This window comes from Scleropages formosus, chromosome 21, assembly GCF_900964775.1.
Source record: "Scleropages formosus chromosome 21, fSclFor1.1, whole genome shotgun sequence".
Lineage (NCBI taxonomy): Eukaryota > Metazoa > Chordata > Actinopteri > Osteoglossiformes > Osteoglossidae > Scleropages > Scleropages formosus.
Window position 1 is genome coordinate 7,379,111 of NC_041826.1, and position 22,052 is coordinate 7,401,162.

Here is a 22,052-nt window from a genome sequence, read left to right on the forward strand (position 1 = left end):
ATGCGGAAAAGACTGGTTCTGTTTCCCAGGACTTTATCTTGTGCATTATATGTGTCTTTCATTTGGGGAAGAGTGGTTCAACTTTTTTTCGCCCTTGTGCAAGGGGTGCATTTTCCTCAAAAAAGCACTACTGGAGACTAACCATTATCCTTCTCTCTGGAAAGAAATGCTCACTTTTAAATTAATCATGCCTCATTATAGCTAATTGGTTGCTGGAAACCTTAACACGGAAATACAACATCACTGCTTCCCACGTCCCGATATCTTGTTACCGCTCTATCTTCTAATACCTGTGCAACCACTGTACCATACTAAAGGAGCAACACTCGGCGGTAAACTGCATCTGGACCAATGTCTTTGCTCTGTAAATAAGAAAAACCTCAATGCATGCATTCATCCTTTTAATGACATGATACAAATGCGTAAGAAGGATCCAGTAGCGCTTCATGTTAACTACATCTCTCATGCAAGAGGATGGTGAAACATTAATGAAGGCAGCACACTGAATGTGCTCCTACATATCTGCCATCTAGTATGAATTTCACACGGCGAATCTGGGGCCTACAGCTCCGCAGGAGACCGGCCATGGCCTTCGCTGCTTCGTATTTCCGACAGAACAGGTACCCAGAGATTGGGTGACATCAAACTGCGAGGCTGCGGGGGGGGGACCCACTTTGTTTTTGACCTATATTTCACTCTGGTGCGACCATTTCCCCCTCACACACAGGACCTTGTCTCTACAGGACGCTAAGTGTGTCAGAGGAAGACGGGGAGCTTTCAAAGTCGTTTCATCAAAGCCCTCTTCACTGGAGAATTTCCTGGACTTGAATGGCTTGACCGGGCGGCTTGGCGTGGCACCGTGGCACCGCTCCCCTCCGGAAGTCCCTGGGGTGGCGAAATGGGGCCACTCTCTAACGTCGAGCAAGTGGAGCCGAAGTGACACTTTGGTTTCGCGGAACTCACAGCAGCCATGCTACATACATAGTATTCCCCAGACCAAAGCGCTGGACCCACGGCTGGCGGCACAAACATTTGCGAACACACAGAAATAAGGCACAAGCTCCACATCAAAACGGTTAAGACCATGCATTACAGGCCAATACGGTACATTTTTTTTTTTCACTTGTTTCATGTGTTTTGTGTTCGGTTCATCATCTGCTTTGGTATTCTCTTACATACAGTGGCAATCTCAGGATTTTTCCACTTTAAAAAAATCATAAAAGAAAACAAGATTACCACATTTTACGCAAAGGAACTCATTTATGCGTGCGATAGAAAAAATGGGGTCCAGACAGTAATTTCTCAGACTGGCTACCATGTGATGCTGCTGCGGTTGCAAGCCCTTACATGGCGCACGTGTAGTGACGGCTCTATCGTGACCACAGCGGCACCACAAGGTGGCCGGTCTGAGAAGTTACTGACTGTACGCGAAATTAACTGTTCCAGGATGAACAAGTTTAGGACAGCCATGCCTCTGGAGTTTTTTTCTCTATTTTAAATCATAAAGGTAATGGTATCAGGCTGAAAAATGGCGATGAAGTGTGTCTGTTGTGTTCCCGTGACTCTTCCGAAAGGATACTCACTAAATTAAGAAGCTACATGCTAATGGACAAAGGGCAGCGCATATTTCACCGAGATTAAATAAAACACCACTGGGGTGTAAGACGCAGATCTGTACAATGAGTCCTGATTAATTCAGAGTTCCCACAAGAGTGTTTTCAGGAAAGCTCAACACTCACTGCTCCTTCTGCCCACAAAGTGGATAGAGGAAGAGCAAAGCCTGCACAGTCTGCAGTGGTCCAAGGCAGGGAAGTAGCTTTCACTCCAGCTCAAGAAGCCATCATTATGTCAGCAACAGGCTTGGGAAGTGCCCCTCGCCACAAGTGTTCCCGCCCCTGACCCCTGACTCCAACGTCTGACGATGACTAAGGATGTGCACGTTTCTTACCCCTCTGTGCAATGTGGAAGTGCTAGACAGGAGACATGCCTTGGAAGGACTCAGCACACGCAGCCGAGTCCTGGGTGCGGTGCTGAGGAGGGGGAAGAACCCCGCCGCGGTTAAATGTCTGGCACGGAGATCGATGGGCTGCCCTCGCTGGCAAAGAGAACGGCTGAGTGTCCGCACCCTAGGAACGAGCGCTGCTTCATTGGAACCTCCTGTTGGGCTTTGAGCAATGAGAGCATATAATGACTTTACCGTGGTGAACAGGGGATAAATGGGGAGGGAGCGGGTGTGGCTGGCCGACAGTGCAAAGAGGAAATAAATATTCGATCTGTACATTAGCACTTAGCAGTGAAGGAAGAATCGTTTTGAAGCAGGGCTTCACCCATAGGTTTCACGGTGTATATGGGGAACGACTACAACTGCGGAGGCCGCGGTAAAACAGAAGCAGAGAGAATCCTTTGTGTACGGGTGGTCCCCAATTTACGATGGTTCGATCTACAATTTTTTCGACGTTATGATGGTGGGCCGGTAAGAGACATTCAGTAGAAACCGTACTTCGAATTTTGAATTTTGATTTTTTTTTCCAGGCAAGCGATACGCGGTGTGATACTCTCTGGCAATGCTGGGGAGCGGCAGTAATCGGTATCGCCCAGTATGTCACGCGGTGGTGCTTTGTGCATCCATAATATCACAGAAACGCCCATCTGTGTCTCCTGCTACTGGTCGTAAGAAGAAGAGGAAGGCAATTACTCTTGAGGAGAAACTTAAGATAATTGCCCAGCATGAAGGCGCCAAGCCCGTAATGACCATCGTTCATATGCTAGGCTATGATGTTCGATAGGTTAGGTGTATTAAATGCGTTTTCAACTTACGATATTTTCGACTTACGATGGGTTTTGCGCAATGTAATCCCATTGTAAATCTGGGACCCCTTGTATACAGAGGATGTACAGAGGAGGAGACATTTCACCATCATTTCCTTCATCTGGCTCCCAGTAAGGGCAGAGACGTGGAATTCCTGTCTTAGGAGACAAGTGGGATTAAATTCGATTCAGTTATTCAAATGGGAGACGGCGGTGCTTTACGGATGCCGACAGCGAAAACGGCTGCTGCTGCAGAGACGACACGCAATGCAACTAGAAAGGCACACCTCAGCAGGGAAAAGGTGTAAAGCGAATATGCGCCTCACTGTGTCGATGCTTAATTTCGTTCAAAATAAGCGGTCGGATCAAACGTCTTTTTATAGCTGTTGAAATATTTTCACGTCTCGACGATCTGAGCGTTACTGAAATAGGTGAGGAAAGTACATCAGGAATTAGATGCGAGTCGTCTGCCCGCCTGATCAAACATTTATTTTTGCAAAATAAAACCTCGTGTCCTAAGGGGAGATGAAGGGTAGCTTAAAAATAAATTATGCTTCTATTAGCAGAACACGCTGAGTAATTCTCAGACACACACAAACACACACAAGAACACTGGTGCCACTTTAACACAGTGTACCCCAACTGTGGGTGTCTCAGAGAGACTGCAGTCCAGTAAGAGACAGAGATGAATAGGTACGTTCTGACTCTAAGAAGGACACACTGATTCGGACCGCTGTGAAAAAAGACTGAACTGGTGCTGCAAAAAATGATACATCGATCCACTTGTAAAGAAAATTTTAAAGAAGAACTTGTAAGGCTTAAAAATTGTAAAAAAAAAAATTAGAACTCTTAAATGGAAAAAGAGACAAACATACTCTGAAATATTGTTATTTCAAATCTCTCGGTTAAACCAACTGGCCAAGAAGAGTTCAATAAATCGATCAAGGCAGAGCTCACTTCCAAAAGTCTGCTGTCACAATGCACTGCGCAATAAACAATTTAAAATAGTAAAAATTCCCTTTCGCAAAGAGAGAAAAACTAACTGTTGTCCGTCGACCCTTAAACAGAAGGTAGCTGAACAGAGCCCGAATTTGGTGTTTGTAGGCTGTGGGCGCTTTCACTCCGAAATGCGCCAAAAGAAGGGTACCCGCCAACTGAATAACGTCGATTTACATGATGCACTTCAAACTGTGTTTAAACTACGTGACCGATGGAGAACTCGAAGAAAGAAACTTTCTCAGGAAATTAAATTCTGGAATCACGTTTTTGAAATGTCATTTCAAAAAATGTCATTGAAATTTTCGTTGCATTAGAATATCCATCCAACAATCTTTTTTCCTTATGTCATCTGTTTTTCAAATGTTTTCCCGCCTTCGTAGACGCTAGGCACTACTCCTCCAGTGCCAAATGCGAAATCCGGCGTTAAGCCAAATAGGACTCCTCGAACATAACGCATCTACAACTGCACAGAGCGTAGCGGATTTGATCCTCCTGAGTCTTTAACCACCAACAACCGGAGACTGAGGAAGGCAACAGCTGCATGCTGCCCCCTCGAAGAGAAAGGGGCGTTTTGTTTCTCAGTGACTTCAGACATGGACCTAATTTTTGCGCTCGCATTAATGGAGAAGATCACACATCATCAGCCGTGATGACTGCATGAAAACCGTATGGTGGAGCCACAGATGAAAGGAAGAACAGATGACAAAGTGATCACCTGCCGACTGCAGCCTTCACCAGCCTGCCCCTCGTGCTGAGAAACCCTTTCTCAATTACTGAGGCCAGCAGGAAGCGCTCCCGCTGGCCGGGGATCGTCCCTGCAGCTGGCTGCCATCGGCCATAAATTCAACAACTTCATTGATGCCACGGCAGGGAGAGACATGAGAACAGTGTCACCGCGGCCCCTCCTGGTGTTGAGTGCTCCCCTGCAAACCTATAGCCCTCAGCTTTGGCTCCTCCCGGCTTCCCAGCTGCCAGCCGGTGGGGTCTACAGCTGCGTTTCAAACATGCACGCACGTGACCTGCTGCCAAACAACGGAACCCATAAAGACTTCCAGACAATGCTGCTGCCACTTAAGGACGCAGATAATCAACAGTCAGTACAGGGCAGTATTTGGATCAGAAACTGCCTTAGTATCACCGAGACCTCTGTGAAAGTCAGTTTCTGGAATGAAGTGAGCCTCTCAACAAATGTTCGTGAAGAGGAAGGTCCTCCTCTTTACATCCACAGGCGTTCTAACTGACCTGTCACAGATGACCAATATCAAACCCCACTCGGACCTAATTCCACCGAAAGGCACGGCCATGCATTTGTTTTATCTTCTGCTCTACTTCCCGCCCATATGCCAACTTCCGAGGGATGAAGAGGCGAGTAAACATCCTTTCTGCTATTGTATAGGGGAATGAGAGAGTGCGTTCCTCAGTTCCGTGTGCATCTGTGAGGCGCGCTACTTTTCAGGGCTCTAGAACCCAGAAAAACCAGAGAGCTCCTCCGAGTTTTCAGGCAGATGTTGCTGGATAGTTAAGATTCTCTTTGTTGTCTCCTTCTGGTCTTTCCGAGCACTTAAAATATTCATCTAAGAGAACCTTACCGACGTGGCGAAGCTGTTACCATCAATTTAGTGGTGCGACTTCACAAGCGCTACTGCTAGGGACATAATTGGAAAACTACCAACAGTTTGAACTCTTTGCATAATAGATGTCCCAAGTTCCACCTTGGTTTCAAAAAGAGCTTAAAAAATGGTAAATGAAGCCTTAAAAAGAGTCACCACCACACAACTGGAGAGAGACCTTATACTTACCATGTGGCTGATCAGCGTGGAATCGAGAGACTACCAAGTTGTTCTCTTCTATTTCAGCCATTGCATTGCACACGGAACAAGTATGTAATGTCCAGCAGCACATTGACACAGCTTACTTGTAGACACGTGCCTCATCAGATTTCACATCAAGCTTTGCTTCACAGGGCAGACACAGAGAAGGTAAACTTTACACCAACATGCAGTCAAACACATAGTCTGCACACACGTGGATATTTTCCAGAGGAAGGTATCTTGTACTCACATCTGAATTAAAGCGGAGCTGACAGATGCTGCAGGAAATAACTTGCTTTTTCTTTGGAGGGATGGAGACTCCAAACGTGTGGTTAATTACGGCTTTTTGCACAGGGTCCATCTGGAAGACAATGAGCAGAGGAGGGCACGTTAGCGACGGGCCACAGAAAGCTGTCTGAACAGCGGCGCGACACTGAGGTGGTTCGGGAGTGCGTCCTGGAGGAGTCCGTGGGCGCGGACCACCACACCAGTAGGGTCGATGAAGCTTGGGTCAACAGAAGATCTCCAGCAAGGCTACTAACCATGATCGAGCTGGGAATGGCAGAAAAACTCTACAGCCGTTCACCAACACACTGTGGTGTGAGAGAAATGAAAAAAGTGGCAGGACTGAACAAAAAATATGGACAATAAGTGCACCGAAACAGCCTGCTGAACAACATAAATTGTAAAAAGAAGGTCTGTCTGATGCGTTCATCTCATCATTGCATAAACATCCCCCTCATGCAAAGAGGGACGCGCGTGTCTCTATACGAAGCCATAGTGAACTCTTCTACATCTCCACATGTCCTGCTGGCGAAAGCAAGTAAAACCTAAACGTTTTCCTTTTAGTTTACAGTAGCTTTCCAAACCCCCTCCGGACAAATACAGCAAATTCCAACGTGCACGGATAGTGAAAAGAATGCATCTTCGCAACCATATGTCACGGTCAACGGCAAGGAGGGTAAACATGACGTCAAGACGTCTCGACAACCCTAACAATTAGGTAGCGAGATGCATCAAAATCTGAAACAGGATGTTCATGCATTTTTCACTCTATCTGGAGTCTGGATTATCTTCCAGTTATATATGACAGCTAACAATTACAATTAGCATCTGGTGGAAATCTTAAAATACACCCCAGCCACTGGCAATTTAAACTCCTCTGGCCTCTACATAATTAATGCATCATATCATCAACTCGACTTGCAGAGGGAGGCAAGAATCACTAAAAAAAAACCTCAAGTAAACCAGAGGCACAAGAGATGGAGAAAAGAAATGTGTAAAATGCAGATAGGGATCACACCAATCACAGGACAGAGAGCTACCTGGAGCATGTGAAGGATGTCCATACAGACTGACGGGATGTGACGGGATGAGCAAAGAGGCAATGCTCTCGGCAATTCGAGGGAGCGCGCTGCGCGGAGACCCGAGCAGCTCGACTGGCTAAGGGATGTGTGTGCTCCCACTGGCTTGCTCTCTCTCTCTCTCCCTCGCCCTCTCGCGCTTCTCCTCTCTCCCTCTCCTTCTCACACACAAACGCGTGAGCGCGCGCGCGCGCACACACACACACACACACACACACGGGCACAAATAGAGAGACAGTGTCTTCCCGTTGGCCCTTTGGCTGCCCTCCTTTGGGGGACTGACTCCTGATTAGCCCCGAACGCCAGATGAGCTTCCGCTACCACTTGGTCACTGCGAAAATCAAGAACCCAATCCATTAAAAATTTATATGGTATTACTCACAGGCAGGATGGATTACAGTGAGTCAGAGGGCAGCGCTTCGCCTTCCTTTAACTAATACAGGAGCTTTTAATCTAAGGATAACTGCTGATGCTCCAGCGGGCAAATGCATTTTTACACTCACTCCAGCCACCCTGAAGACACTCCACCTGGTCACGTGACAGCACCGATGGCTACAGACACCTGGCCGATGGCTTTCTGAGGTCACTAATGCAGTGCTTGGTTTCAGATAGTGGAACGGTAAGTGCCATCGAGTCGAATTCTACTCGCAGCGACCACTTGTGTGGTTTCACCGCAACGGAGGGTACGAATGTAGTTTACCGTAGCCTTTTTCCACCCGTGTCTGTGGATTGCGAACACGGGGAGAATGCGTAAACTCCACACTCACTCTGCGGTGAAGTCGAGCCTACGGCCTAACTCGTAACCCGGGGACTCTGAGATAACGGCATTTCCCGCTGCGCCGCCATGTCCGCATGGCGAGAGGAGGGTGTCCAATAGTCATAGTGCGAAAGAAAAGGGAGCAGGTTCCAGAAATTATATCCAGTTTTTGAAAAAAACAAGAAGGGTCAATACAGATCTGTGTTTGTGATACCATGTTATACGCTGTGCCGTCTCCTGCAATTAAATGTCACGTCCACGCCCGCACCACCATCGACAGCACCTGACACAGATAAAGCGCCGGACACCAATCAGTACACGCACCCTTAAAAGACCCTCCTCTGCTCCCGTTCCCTTGCGGAATCTCGCCGAGACAACCGTTCCTCTGCGCTACGTCCTTCTCAACATCATCCCTTGCTTCTTGTATCTGTTCTCCGGCTTTCGACCCTTCGCATCGTCCCCCGACCACGTTCGTGGATCCTCGCTCTCGCTCTGACCGCCGATCGACCGACTCGTCGCCCGAACTCGCCTGACCCCTTGGTTCCCGACTAAGGATCCTGCACTTGGGTCCAGCTGCCCCGGAGTCCTAGATTCCGCGTGACACTAAAGCCAACCCCTACAGATTTTCAGGGACAGCAACAACCCTTATAAAAACATAAACAGCCACGAAAAACAGTTCTTCGGCTCTTGCCAGCTGAAATTTTAATTGCGCGTTTGCTTCTTCTTCTTGACCTTTGTGAAGATCGCCCTTAAATTATTTATGGACTAACGACGAAAGCACGTCTAAACGTTATTTTCGGATCGTCGACGTTTCGTATCTCTTGCGCGCAGTCTTGTTCCACTTAAAGATCAGCCCTAACCCCCAGACGGACAGTTAAAGATGCTTTGAGGTAGTAAACTCCAGCTGCACGAGACATACCGCTCTGGGCAACGGCTCACCTACCATGCCCTGGGAGCCATAGAAAACCCATTTTTGCGTGCACGGAGCTACCAGGCCACGCAGCTGTGCAATTGGGGCCGCCATTCCCGAAATAAAAATGAGACGAGGGCAACGTACAGTTTTCAGCACAGAAATCCAAACAAGTGACCAATTCTTAGGAAACCATAGCGGCAGCGGAGTTAAACTGACTGCAGGGGTTGATGTTAGTCTTGCAACATGGCATTCAAAAGTTTGACATTCCGCGTGCCAGCAAACGCTGGCGAGCGCAGCTGCGGCCCGCTGAGGCTGTCTGAACTGGGAACAAAGAGAGTAATTGAAGCAGGAGCCATTAAACGTGCAGTAAAACCAGGTTTCCTCTGTGCGGAGAGCCAGTCGACACGGGACAAGATGCTCCAGATCGTAACGCTCTTCCTTTAGGCCACATGCGGGGCATTTAAGGACAGCGAAGGGGGGAGGGGATGCACACAACACACGACACACACTCGTACCTCATATTAGAAACATCCAAGCTGAGAACAGATATGAACATTTCCCACTTTATTAACTTCTGGCTGCATTTTCTCCCTCCACGGTTCGATCTTCTAAAATACCTCTGTCGGAGTGTGAAAAGGACCTGGGTTTTGGCTTTCTGCTACGAGAAAAACACACTCAGAAGGGGGAAAAGGAGGGGAAGGAGGAGGATGGGGACAGGCCAGGGGGCACGGTGGTGCAAGGCACTTCACGGCATCTTGCGCATGTTCCACCGGGATTTCAATCTTCACGTTTTTATTTTTTTTAAAGCTGCATTGGAAACTGTTTGTAAATAACCCGGTGAATAAACTAAGATGTGTGTACTCTTCATTTTTTTTACATTTATTCATTTATTCATTTAGCGGACGCTTTTCTCCAAAGCGACGTGCGCCTCGGAAAACGGTTTTTTGAAACCGAAAGCGACCAAATGCTGACAAACGTGTTCACGCCGATGAATCATTCGCTTCCTCGTGGCCAATAAAACAGAGACGTGCTTTTAAGGGTTTTTCAGCAGACACAACACAGTAAACGGGAGATGGTGGAGATGAGGCATTTGTTTTCTGTCATTGTAAAACAGATTTAAGTTCAACGTTGCTTTAAGATAATGAAAGATAATAAACTGATGCAAATTCACCACACTGTACCCTGCCTCACACCTGATGTTTCCAGTAAAGAGGGGCACTTAGGTTAGGCTCTGGTTTGCCACGACCCCGCTCATTTCAGACAGTGTGTGTGTGTGTGTGTGTGTGTGTGTGTGTAAACTGTGAATAAACCAAAGGATTAAACCATAAATCTCATTGATTGTAACACGGTGTTGGTGGATTTACTAACAATTCCAAGTTACAAACAGACTCCTGGTCCCTATTGTATTCCTAAGTTGAGGTACATGAGGGGGGTGTAGTGGTGCAGTGGGTTGGACCAGGTCCTGATCTCCAGTGGGTCTGGGGTTCGAGTCTCGCTTGGGGTGCCTTGCGACGGACTGGCGTCCCGTCCTGGGTGTGTCCCCTCCCCCTCCAGCCTTACGCCCTGTGTTACCGGGTAGGCTCTGGTTCCCCGTGACCCCGTATGGGACAAGCGGTTCAGAAGTGTGTGTGTGTGTGTGTGAGTTGAGGTACGAGTGTACAACACAGTCGTTTACTATGTTTTCACAAAAAGTCAACTAACTCAAGATTTTGACCTTGTCCTTTTCAAAGTCTCCTCGGGGGAAAAAAAAGGCCAGTTTTTTTTCAAATGCATCACAAATGATAGCTTTGCCGTTCAAAGGTGCGTCTCGCACGTAAGTACAGGTCCGGCCTCTAAACCTTGCTGCCTACCGCGTTTCATACTGTACAGCCCTCGTTTGTGGTGATGTGCCATGGACGCAGCGCACTAACGGCAGCACCACGGAGGGATGACTCCTGACACGCAGCGCACTACTCGTCCACCTGAAATGAATCAGTCTGATAAATGAATCTCTTCCATCTTTTTAATGACGCCTCAGTAGTTGAGAGCCAGAGGACAGCTCTCTTTAATATTTCAAAAACGCTGACGCAGCTTTTCAGGTAGCTCCAATTTATTGCCGTTAAAATGATTAGCAGCGATACTTTCAACAACTGGCTTAAATCTTGCTGAGCAGACAGTGCGCGCGCTTTAATGCATCGCCAATGTCTGAACATCAGGGCGCTGCGATGGATTTGAAAACCTTTTATCCCCCCCCCCCCGTGCTAACAAAAGCCTACACAGATTGGATTACACAGTACAGCACCTGAACCTAATCATTCTATAAAATAAAAAACAAAACATTAAGCAGGGCTATTTATAAACAGGAAGACCTGCTTACGGTATTGCCGTGAATGACACATTAGAGAGGGCGGAAAGCCAGCGCCCAGGGCGGGAGAGAACGCCAAGGTCTGTGTCCCTCCCGGGGTCATGAGAAACACTTTGCTTCACGCGACGCTGGAGAACAGGAACATATGCCGTCACGTGTTACACATGGGGGGTGCGGTGGCGCAGTGGGTTGGACCAGGTCCTGCTCTCCGGTAGGTCTGGGGTTCGAGTCCCGCTTGGGGTGCCTTGCGGCGGACTGGCGTCCCGTCCTGGGTGTGTCCTCTCCCCCTCCGGCCTTACGCCCTGTGTTGCCGGGTAGGCTCCGGTTCCCCGCGACCCTATTTGGGACAAGTGGTTCTGAAAATGTGTGCGTTACATGTGCTGGATACGGTAACAAAACTGTTCACTTATCCAGCAGAGTAACGATGATAAGCATGCAATGTTCACGTTCAATCATTTCCGAGGACAATTTATTTAACGACGGAAAAGCCTTTATGGAGCTACTTGCGTGATGTGCTCCGGTTCATATGGTGGAATGCGACAAATTGAACGTACTCAAAAATCACGCGTCTGCATCTAAATCTCTCCATCTGTCGATGCGATGCACTTTTTGTATCGCTCTCTGAGACGGGCGTCATTTCGGAGAAGAGCACCTGCTAAATGAATAAATGTAAACTTTAATGCAATAATCAAAAAGGAAAAGTTCCTACAGTCATTGGAACGAATTAGTTATGTTAATCTGATAAATGGCGTCTCTGCTTTTCTTTCCGAGCAAATTAATAACGGGTAAGGCAGGGATTAAAGAAAATTTAAATAAAGAAAAAACATTTGTGCGGCACAGGACTTCACGACGTCTGGGACGAATTGGCTCGAGGTGTGCCAGATATTCTTTAGTTTCAGTTCCCAGCTGTTCTCGTTCCCATGAAGAAAAGCCCAGTCAACAGAACGGTTCCGTTACTTCTGCTGGCTCGGTCAAATATTTCTACTTATTTTGACAAAATACTTGTAGCGTTAAATAACGAAGAAGCGTGAGTCTGCAGGAATGTTTCAGAAAGTTTGGAAAAGTAAATCAGCAAATGACACGCATGAAATACAAAGCATGACTCTTCCCGTGAAAAATTAAGGAAACTATATAGCCTGTTTAATTTGTAGTAAATACTTCAGCTGGTGGCATCGTTACGCTAAAACTATACGCAACTGAGTTCATTTCCAGTGCGGTGATTGAAGCTGTGAGCAGCGGTTAAATTCCAGCAAGGACAATGCAACAATTACTGCAGTTCTTTTGTTCGCGGGGACGACAGCAGCGGAGCCGCGGACATTTCTTTGAGAGAGAGCGATCCTGACAGGCTGCCGCATCCCGAGGCCCGGCTTCTCCTAACCGCTCTAAACAGCGCCGCTGTGTCGGGCTCTCCGGGCTACGTCGGTGCCGTGGAGCGGTCGTCGGGAAAGGCTCGAGTTGCAGGAGCTGCCGTAGCCCACCGGCACGGGGGGGATACGGTGCAGCGACGAGGGAGCCAGTCCGCTCAAGCATAAATCAGCCGCAGCTTCCGGATTCCTCTCCCGTTTCAAGTCAAACCTAATCTCTCCACCTTGCACAAGTGCTTTTGGAGATATGAAGGTAAAAAATGTTTTAAAAATTGCCCCTCTGCACATGGTGATGGTTCAGGAGTGTCTCGATGCCTCCAGGTCTAGATTCCAGTGTCTGGTGCGCGAACAACTTTTGTGAAGCCAAAAGAATCAATTACCAATGAACTGGACAAACGAAAGCTTTGCTTGCCGCTACAAACTCAACACTTTATTTGTTTGCATTCTGAACAAAGTGAGGCATTGTTCTTCCCTTCCTGTCCTGCAGACACAGTGCAGAATGCACCAGCACAGCCGCAAGTGACCGCGGCAAGACGGCGGGCTTTCAACAGCGCGAATGACCGATCGGCGTCAGCGAGCAACAGCCTGGTGAGATGCAGGGCAAGCGGAAGTGCGGGCACGCACGGCTCTTGCGCTCGGGTCGCGAAGGCGTACTCACCGTGTTGAAGTTGGGGAAGAGTCCAGCTGGAGACGCCGTATCCACAGAGAAGGACATGAAGGGCTTCACGTCCAGCGCGGACTGCATCATCAGAGGAGGTGTTCTCACCAGCGCAGGAAGCGTGTTGCTATGGCATGAACTTCCTACGAAGGGGGAGAGAAAAGGGAGAAAATGATCCAACTGTCTCCGAGTCAGGAAGCCCGGGCTCCTGCACGGCCGTCTCCTAGCAGTCATGAAAGAAAAGGGCGGTCGAGAAATGGGAAAGCGGCCGAGCACAGGCAGCCATCAGTGTGACTAAGTCATCATCGCTCAAACGAAGCAGAGCCTCCTGGCAGCCAGTGCTGGGCAAGGCTGTGATCACGCACACGTGGCACATGCATCAGGCTTGGCAGGTACCACAACAGACCCTGAGAGCCAGAGGGGGTGCGAGGGGGTGGCTGGGGCGTCCGTGCCACAGCAGGTCAACGGACATCTACCTCTCCGGTCTACTTCTCCGCCTGGAGCGGCTCCTCTGAGCCCAGCAGTCTGCAAACAGTTCTGATGTAGCATCTGCTGTTCTCCACTGATCAAGGACAACTACCGGCCTTGGAGCATTAAGCACAATCTTGTCCCCAGTTCACCCCAGCCATGAGCCCTGCCCTCCCCCTAGACAAGCAAAACAGAACCTGGTGAACCAAACTCAAGGTCATCCGGTCACAAGGACCATTAAAATGAGGCAGTGACGCACCACGGTACAGTCGCAGTCAGCCACAAGGACCAAGTGGAGAAAAACAACAAGCAGATGTTCCCCAGGAAGTGCAGGCGATATGAGATCCCCTTTCATCCCGCATGGTCTTTTTCCCCTACATGCACGTGAAGAGAAGCCCACGTGAATGATTTACAGCGATGAGCCGCCGAAGGCTCCGAGACGCATCCGTAAGGTGAGCAAGGCGAATACACATGTTGTCCTTGCCCAATAAAAAAACTGTTTCCGTCACAGTAATTGCTGGCTTTACTATCACTGTGCAATTAAGTTTGATTTTATTATTTGTACAGTGTAGCATAACCGTTCATTAGGGTCAGTGCTGCCATTCATTAATACCACTTCAGTTTCTTATTACTATTTTGCTGCTGTCAGCTCCAGAATCAAATGTGTCATTGAAAGACCTTAAATTAGCAGTTAATTAATTATATGAGAAATTCTAAGAACGGAAGACTTCAGATCTCCATCCAATGGAACATCGCGACAAGCTGTTTGAAAGGTAATGTGGAGCGCTATTTCTGTCCAGCGGGACACAGCTCAGAAATTGTACATTGGAAGGGCCATCATCAAAGGTTAGCACACCTCTTGATTTAAAGATGTGCCTACACAGGCTACTGAGGCTTCACACTCTGGTCTGTGACAACTGTTGTTAAGTACTACGGAGTCAACGTGGACTCCTGAGGACCAAAGAAGTAGTGTCTCGAAAAACTTTTGTCGGGTCTGTCCATTGTCACGTTTGATAGTGACCTTCCTCTTCTTTCTCCTCTAAACTTTCCAAGTGTTAAAAGTGTTGTCAAGATGTGTCGCAAGTGCTTAAAATGAGAGTTTTGGCCTCATTTGATCCAAGATCCACCTGTTTCTTTTTGCTGGCTGTTCATAGAATCCTTAAAAGTTGTCCATAGAACAGGTGGTACGGTAGTGGTAAGAGCTGCTGCCTTTGGACCCCAAAGTTGCAGGTTTGAGTCTCACCTCCAGCTGCAGTACCCTTGAGCAAGGTGCTTAGCCTGAATTGCTCCAGTAAAATTACCCAGCTCTAGAAATTGGTAAATAATTTATGATTAACTTAACATTGTAAGTCGCTTTGGAGAAAAGCATCAGATAAATGTGAAACCTCACAAGCCCAGTATCTTAAAAGTCTCCTCCAGCACCACATTTCTAAGGAGTCTGTGTTTCTCCCTATCCTGCTTCTTCAGTGTCCAGCTTTCGCTTCCATGTCGTGTTATAGAAAATGACATTAGAGAAAGTAGCATTGCTGGAATGACATAACGTTACGGCGTTACATTACGGCGGCTACACAAGCACATTGGAGGACCTTTTCCGGATCTTTCATTGAAGCCCTGCCAAGTGTCAGTGCTTGGCGTACCTCTTGACTGCTAGATTCCTTCTTGATTATTCACCCAGAGGAAGAAGCTGTCAATGACTTTTCTGTCTTCATCAACACTAAGGTTCAATGTCGTGCCAGTTACTTGGATTTTAGTTTTGTTCAAATTTCATCTTAGCCCCATTTTTCATTCTCCCCCTTAACCGTTTAAAGAGGATTTTAAGGTCTTCTCCTACCTCTGTTATGACTGTGTTGTCATCGGAATATTGCCCCCACCAATTTTGAAGTCACTTTTCTGTTCTTCCAGTCTGGCTTCTCCCACAATGTGTTCAGTGTACGAAGTAAAAACGGTAAAGACTGAGTACACAGCCACGTCTTACTCTTTTGCCAACTGGAAACCATATGGTTTCTCCTTGATTTCTTTTAACTGTTGCCTCTAGCCCAATGCACAAGTTCTTCTTCAGGATAATCAGGTGTTCTTGCAACCCAATTTTCCTCATGATTACATTTTTAAAAACGTATAAGTAATTAATGGATAAAGTTCAGAGTCTCCAGTTTACAATGAAAAGTATTCCACATCATATAATTAAGCAGTGACTGAGCTCATTAACGTGAAATAAATGAAACAGGGCCGCAAATAGAGATGTAGGAAATTTAAAAGTTTTGTTCAGTATTCTTTTATATAGGTTTAATTAAGTCTTGTTGTGGTCAGTGCTGTGGTTGGAAAATTCTTTTTTTCATTACAAAAGATCTGTGCGCCTTTCTGCAAAGCATGTAAGAAAGACATGGGGAAAGCAACTCTATTCTTAGCAGGAGTCCTTTTTCATCATCTACTTCTATTATATTTCAGTGACCTTATTTTTGATGGATTGTCAAATAAATGAGCTTATTTCCTAACCTTACAACAATTATGTAACTATATTCACTAGCAAATGACAAATAATTTGACTCATTACACATTTAATAACGTGCCATTATAGCAGAAGACACACACCCTGATATTAACACCTACCATTGAACAAAAGTCTTTGCAAACAAGCATTTAATTATCGAAAGCAAGCTGAACAGCACAAAACCAACAAAACATCATTAGGCAACAGCTAGTTCCATAAATACATGGGATATATGGGTGTGTGTGTGTAAGGACTGTGCAGACAATGACCAACATAAATAACACCACCAGAAGGCTTTCAACACACAACCTTTAGGGCTGCCTGTACCGCCCAAGCCTACGATATCAAAGGAGGCAGAGCATCTTTCCATAACCTCATGCCATTTATTTCCCCTCTCCAGTCTTCTGTGCTCTACTTGACGTAATTGTGGAGAGTGTGGGGAACAATGCTGGAGGACTATTAGGGTCCATGCGAAGGCCTCTTTCCCTGTGATCAGGCCTGTGTTTCGGTTTTTCTAATGGTAGTCAAGGCCAGTCATTAAATGTGATGGCAGCACGGGGCCCGGCTCTTCTACCCCCCGCAATTGTTCATTAAAATAAGATGAAAGAGCGGAATACTCAGGCTTTGTGTATTCTCTGTGGGGGTGTACATGTCTGAGAGTTTGCGCGTGTGTGTGAGGGGCTTCTTGTTTACGCACTTGTTTCGGCTGGTGCGTGCTTTCAAATGGGTTCTTTTCAGCGAGCACCCGTCTGCGCGCGCGCGCGTGTGTGTGTGTGTGTGTGTGCTCAAAGCGAGAAGGCGCGCGTAGAAATCCACGCAAAAAGAAAATCCTTCGGATCAGAGATAGCGCCGGCTTGCTCCGACCCCCCGTGAAAGGGACGGCGACGCTTCGTGTGAGCTGAGAATTGCGGCTGTAAATGAATCACGCCAGCCACGTCGTGGGCTCACTGACCGTAGCTGTACACTTTCCCTGCCCTCCTTTCCGTTCCTCCTCACAAGTCTACCAAAGCGATACAGATGTAGATATGGATGTTGACCTTTTGCCTCTCAACCCACTTGCATCCTGAAATACCTCATCGTCTACTCGGGGAGAAAAAACTGAAGAAATGCTTGTTACCTGGGTTACAATGCTGTACACATCTTCATGCTATCAAATCATGGCATGTGCTGAATATCTGCAAATATTGCTTTTTTTTTGCATATTTAAAACACATTTAATATTTTCAAAATCAAAGTCTACCAAGTGAAAAATGACACAAAGATGCGAGAAAGTCCTATCCCTTGTAAAAGAACGTCAATGTAATGCTCAAACTGTTGAAGCTTTTATCCGAAGCATCACAGAGTGGATGGAGTTACTGAAGCAGCTGGGCATTTTACTAGAGCGATTCGGGGTTAAGTACCATGCTCACGAACACTACGGCAAGATCAGAGAGGAGCTTGATCCTGCAACGTTCAGGTTACAGGAACTTTCCTTGGGTCGCTGCACTACCTTCGCCCTTTTATTTCCGAGCAAGTAGTAATAAGCTCTGATACAAACACAACGCACAACCCAATGCTACTTTTGCATACGATGCAATGAAGGCCGAAGCAGGAACAGCAGGGAAGGGTTATGACAACGCTGCGCTCGGCTGAACTTTGCTTACACTTCCATACAGGGCGGCTCCATCGACATCCTGAGTGAAGTCGCATCCGTCCTCGGCGCTCATGTTCGTGCACTTTCATAACCATCCTGTGACCCTCATCAGAGAGCACGTTTCCTCCTGAAGAGGCCAAGACTGGTTCAAAGGGCCAAAGGTGGTCCCACGAGGTCCTGTACCGCTTCGTTTAAAGGGCCAGCCTTACATGGCCCCGCATGCCTCGATCACAGTGTCTGCCATGGCCTCGCGATGCCCTTTGGAACCTCTTTTAAAGCCCCTCACTGGCACGGTGCATAGAGGAAGTGCTCAGTCTTACCTGACACCACATGTGGAAGCCCTCTGCCGTCGTCTTTTGTGTACAGAGTGAGCCAGTGATGGTGAGATGAGTTGGACAGCATCCCTTTGGCACATTTCATCTGTTTTCAGGCAAAACTAGAGGTTCGAAAGCAAGGTAACATCCATTTCCACGACTGGAATTTCTACTACAAGGAGCATTTAATAAAAAAATGCATCTTTCAGTTTAAGAAGACGGGCAGCAGTTAAGGACATGGACTTGCAACCTGAAGGTTATTGTTTCAAGTCCAAGCGAAAGAGAGCTGCTGCTTGAGAAAGGGACATAGAGGAAATGGCTCAATCCAACATCCAGCTGTAGAAATGAGGAAAACTGTAAGCACTGAAGCAACACAGTGGCACAGCAATCAACTCTGCCGCCTCACGCCACCTGGGCTGTTCGGCCGTAGGTTCGAAACCGGCTCGGTCTGTGTGGAGTTTTCATGTTCTCTGCATGGATTTCCTCCCGAAGACATGCGGTTCAGATGGACTGGCGGTGCCAAACTGCCTTTAGTGTCTGAATGGGTGTGTGCGCATGGTGACCCTGAGATGGACTGGCGTGCCGTCCAGGGTGTCGCCCCGCTTCGCCTTGCGCCCAGTCATTCTGAGATAGGTGCTGGAGCCCTGCAACCCTGATGAGGATAAACAGTCTTTGAAAATGAACGGCTGTGGACTAAACGACTGAAGTGCTATGGCAACAAATAACGATTACTACAAATCTGCTGTCTGACTATTGAGCTTTTTAATTTGCTCTGTGACCACTCTTATCCAGAGTGATATGAACGAGTAGGAACTCCACACACTTTAATATCTAGTAAAGCTGGCTCTTTACTGCAGTCACCACTTCTGAACCTTGCAAAAAGGCATGGCAGCTGTTTCCATTCTGGGTTTTGTACTGGCCGCCTACTGGCAACCGGTCAAATACCTTAACTGTAATGAGGGTCAATGCCAGCTATATTTTTCCCATCAGCCATTGTGAAAAGCTGTGACATTCTTTGTGTGCAGCCAAGGGCTCAAGGCTCCTGCGGTGAGGATGCCTTTTCACTTGCTTTGCTCCGCAACCGTAACGACCGCTCCACATCATGAATGGACTTGACAGCACTGAATCAAACAGGGCGCAGTGGGACATTTTCCATTCGAAAAAGGTTAGCGTCCGTTCACAGATTGAAATTTTTATTACACTTTCCTCCTTAAAGAATCAGGCAAGCACCGATGTGTTTTTTCGTGATTAAATGTTCCCAAATTCAACGTATTTCATTCAATAAAAATCCTAAAGAAACTGTGAACATTTTATCAATAGTATCAAGCCAAAGCAAGTGAACAAGACTGAGGTTTAGAATTCCAATTATATTAAATTATAGAGACCAATATGAAAAAGGGTTTAAAAAAATCAGATTCAAAAATACAGATAATCTTATTGACGTCAATAAGCTGCTGCCGGATGAAATTCTAATTTTTCTTTCTTATTTGATGAGCCGTGTTGACCGGGTCAATGATGACTTATGGTGCAACAGCCTTGAGTAAACTGAAATTGAAACTAAGCTAAATGTTAAGGACTCGCAGCCTGACGGATGATGATAATTAGTGAAATACAGATCGAGCACATCCAGTGTACAAATTGGCTGTCTGACAAGGGGCAGCTGGAGAAACGTGGAAAGGTCAGGGGTCAACAGTAAAGTAAATGATGCTTCCGGTGAAACAACGCTGCTTGAGATTGAATCACTTTGCGCTGCTTCTGCAACGCAACCTCAGTGGCCTGATCTTTCAGCTATTGCCTGACCTCATCTCGACCGCTTAATGATAATTGTTTTTTGTTATCTTTACCTCCCGCTTACAGACTTAAGCACTACTTCTCCTTTCTGATTCTGTCATAAATACGCATGGGATCTACAGGTTACGGAACAAGACTCATTAAGAGGCCATGGGCTAATGATGTCTGGGAAACCACACTGACTATGATGGAGTGGGTTTTCCAAATGTTAGAGTACGTTTGGCCGATGGTTCACTTAACTGCCTTTATCATGCGTGTAGGGGTACTGATGTATGTGTATGCGCAGGGTAAAGTATACGCGTAATGCTTGAGTGGCGTTGTGTGTGATGAGTGCGTCCGCTCAGTGAAGCGGACAAAGTGGGATAACTATTAGCCCCGAATCCCCCCAGGCTTTATCACACAACACACAGGAGGTTGTTCCAGCACCTTGGCTCAGGTGTACTGCAGATGAGCCGGAGGTAACAAAAAGCTCCAAAATCCTGAGAACTGGGTGGCACCACCTGCTAGGCTGCATGGGAAACCTGACTTTACCACATGTGAAACTTCCAGCAAAGCAAAGCAACTGGGAAGCAGAAGAAACTCTTGAGGGGCAGCAGGTAGTGTGGCCATTAGAGCTGCCGCCTTTGGAATATGAGGTCGCAGGGTTGAACCCCACCTCCTGCTGCAGTACCTTCGAGAAAGCGCTTACCCGAAATCGTTCCCGTAAAAGTCATCCAGCTGTATAACTGGGGAAATCAATGTAAGTTGCTTTGGATAAAAGTCTCAGCTAAATAAATAAATGTAAAATCAAACAGGGACTTGTTGTTTGGAGTTTTATTCCAGAATGATGTCATAGGCATCGGCAAAAATAAAACGTTACCAGCGTCTGTATGCTATTTTTATATTAATATGCTTCTTAAACCTTCTGACTCAGAAAAATAGGAATCATGACTGTAACGTCTATTTTCCCTGGCTCCTGGCACATACGGTTAAGTGAAAGCACACGGTAGAAATTAGAGCAATATAAATCCATGCCTTAAGAGGTATTTGTAAAATTGAACTACAGGAGAGCTCATTCTATTCCAAGAAAGTTCCATGTTGACAGACTTGGGACAATTTCCGATGGCAAGAAGAGCGCAGATGTTTTGGATTAAGCGAGCACACGGCTCCCCTTGGGTAGCGGTTTATCATCCGTGCTGCATTAGCTCCAACATTGCCCTTCCTGCAAGACAGCGGTGCGGCAGAAACCTCGTTTGATGCCTGAGACCCCACAGAGACGTGGCAGGGTAGGAAGAGAGATGACACTGCCGGCTACGAAGCCTCCATCGACATGAACCTGAGGGACACCGGAGGAGCTCAAAACTATAGACTCAGGAAAGAGCGGCAGTAACAGGTTGGAGTCAAACGCAGGTTCTAGAGAAATATCATTAAATGCCTGTGCTGGAACACAAACGCAACGCTGTGTAGGTAAAGTAAATAAACAAACAGAAACAACGTGCTAAGTTAAGAGCGTGTGGTGGTCGGCATATGAACATCAACAACTTCTAGATGAAAATGGTAGAAACACCATTGAGAAGATCCTAAGAACCTGCTGCTATCCGAGTCTCTCTGATAGACAGCTCGGTGGGAGAGCCGGACATTAATCGGTCTTTAACTGAATCCTTCAAGCTTTTAAGAACTTAGCTGATGTATGGAAACACAAAGGCTGAAGTAGGTACTATTATAGGTACTTTTATCCTGTGTGTGAATCAAACCAAAGACATACTGTAAGCTGTGCATAGTGGCCTGGGCCCCCAGATCCTGCTGGACATTCCAGCAGGCAGGTGGGTTTACACCCTTCGCTTGGGTACAATTAAGCTCTTAGCACCTCCTGTGAGCTTTGCAGATGCACCCTCCACCGCTGTTCCGGGAAAATCAAATAACGTTAAAAATTCAATTCAAATGCAGTGGACTAGTTCGGATGAGAACGGACCAATCAGTGGCATTTGACGCAACTTGGCAAAGTGTACCACTTTGTGTCAGTAAAGTCACCTGAGGACGGGGGATATTGAATTAGGGTAAGCACATGTCCTGGTAAACAGGAACACTGATTCAGTTCCAGCAGAGGCAACGTGATGCGTCCATCAGCAGTTAGACTGTCACGAGGCTTTGCATTGCACGCACATAACTAAAGGAACGGGGGGTCCGCAGCTTTGCCCCCGTAAGACCCACATCACGGGCACGTCGAGAAGAGAATAACCCAACTGGGCTGCATCATGAGACGCCGCTAAGGAGCATGAGCTCAAAACACATTATCAGTTGATCCAGGATAATTGCTTTTGTTAAACTGCTGCCAATTCCTCCGGACTTAACCTTGAGCCT

The 22,052-nt window shown here is 47.0% G+C and overlaps 1 protein-coding gene across 5 annotated transcripts in view; it reads right to left on the reverse strand.

Moving 5' to 3' along the window:
- The window catches only part of znf385b (zinc finger protein 385B), an 85,692-nt gene that overhangs the window by 12,139 nt on the left and 51,501 nt on the right, over positions 1-22,052 (reverse strand). For all 5 annotated transcript variants that reach the window (XM_029247099.1, XM_029247098.1, XM_029247097.1 and 2 more), the window contains 2 exons: positions 13,019-13,161; positions 5,869-5,979 (listed from right to left, as the gene is read on the reverse strand). In XM_029247099.1, the coding sequence (XP_029102932.1) occupies positions 5,869-5,979; positions 13,019-13,161 (254 nt within the window). The remainder of the gene's footprint in view (positions 1-5,868; positions 5,980-13,018; positions 13,162-22,052) is intronic.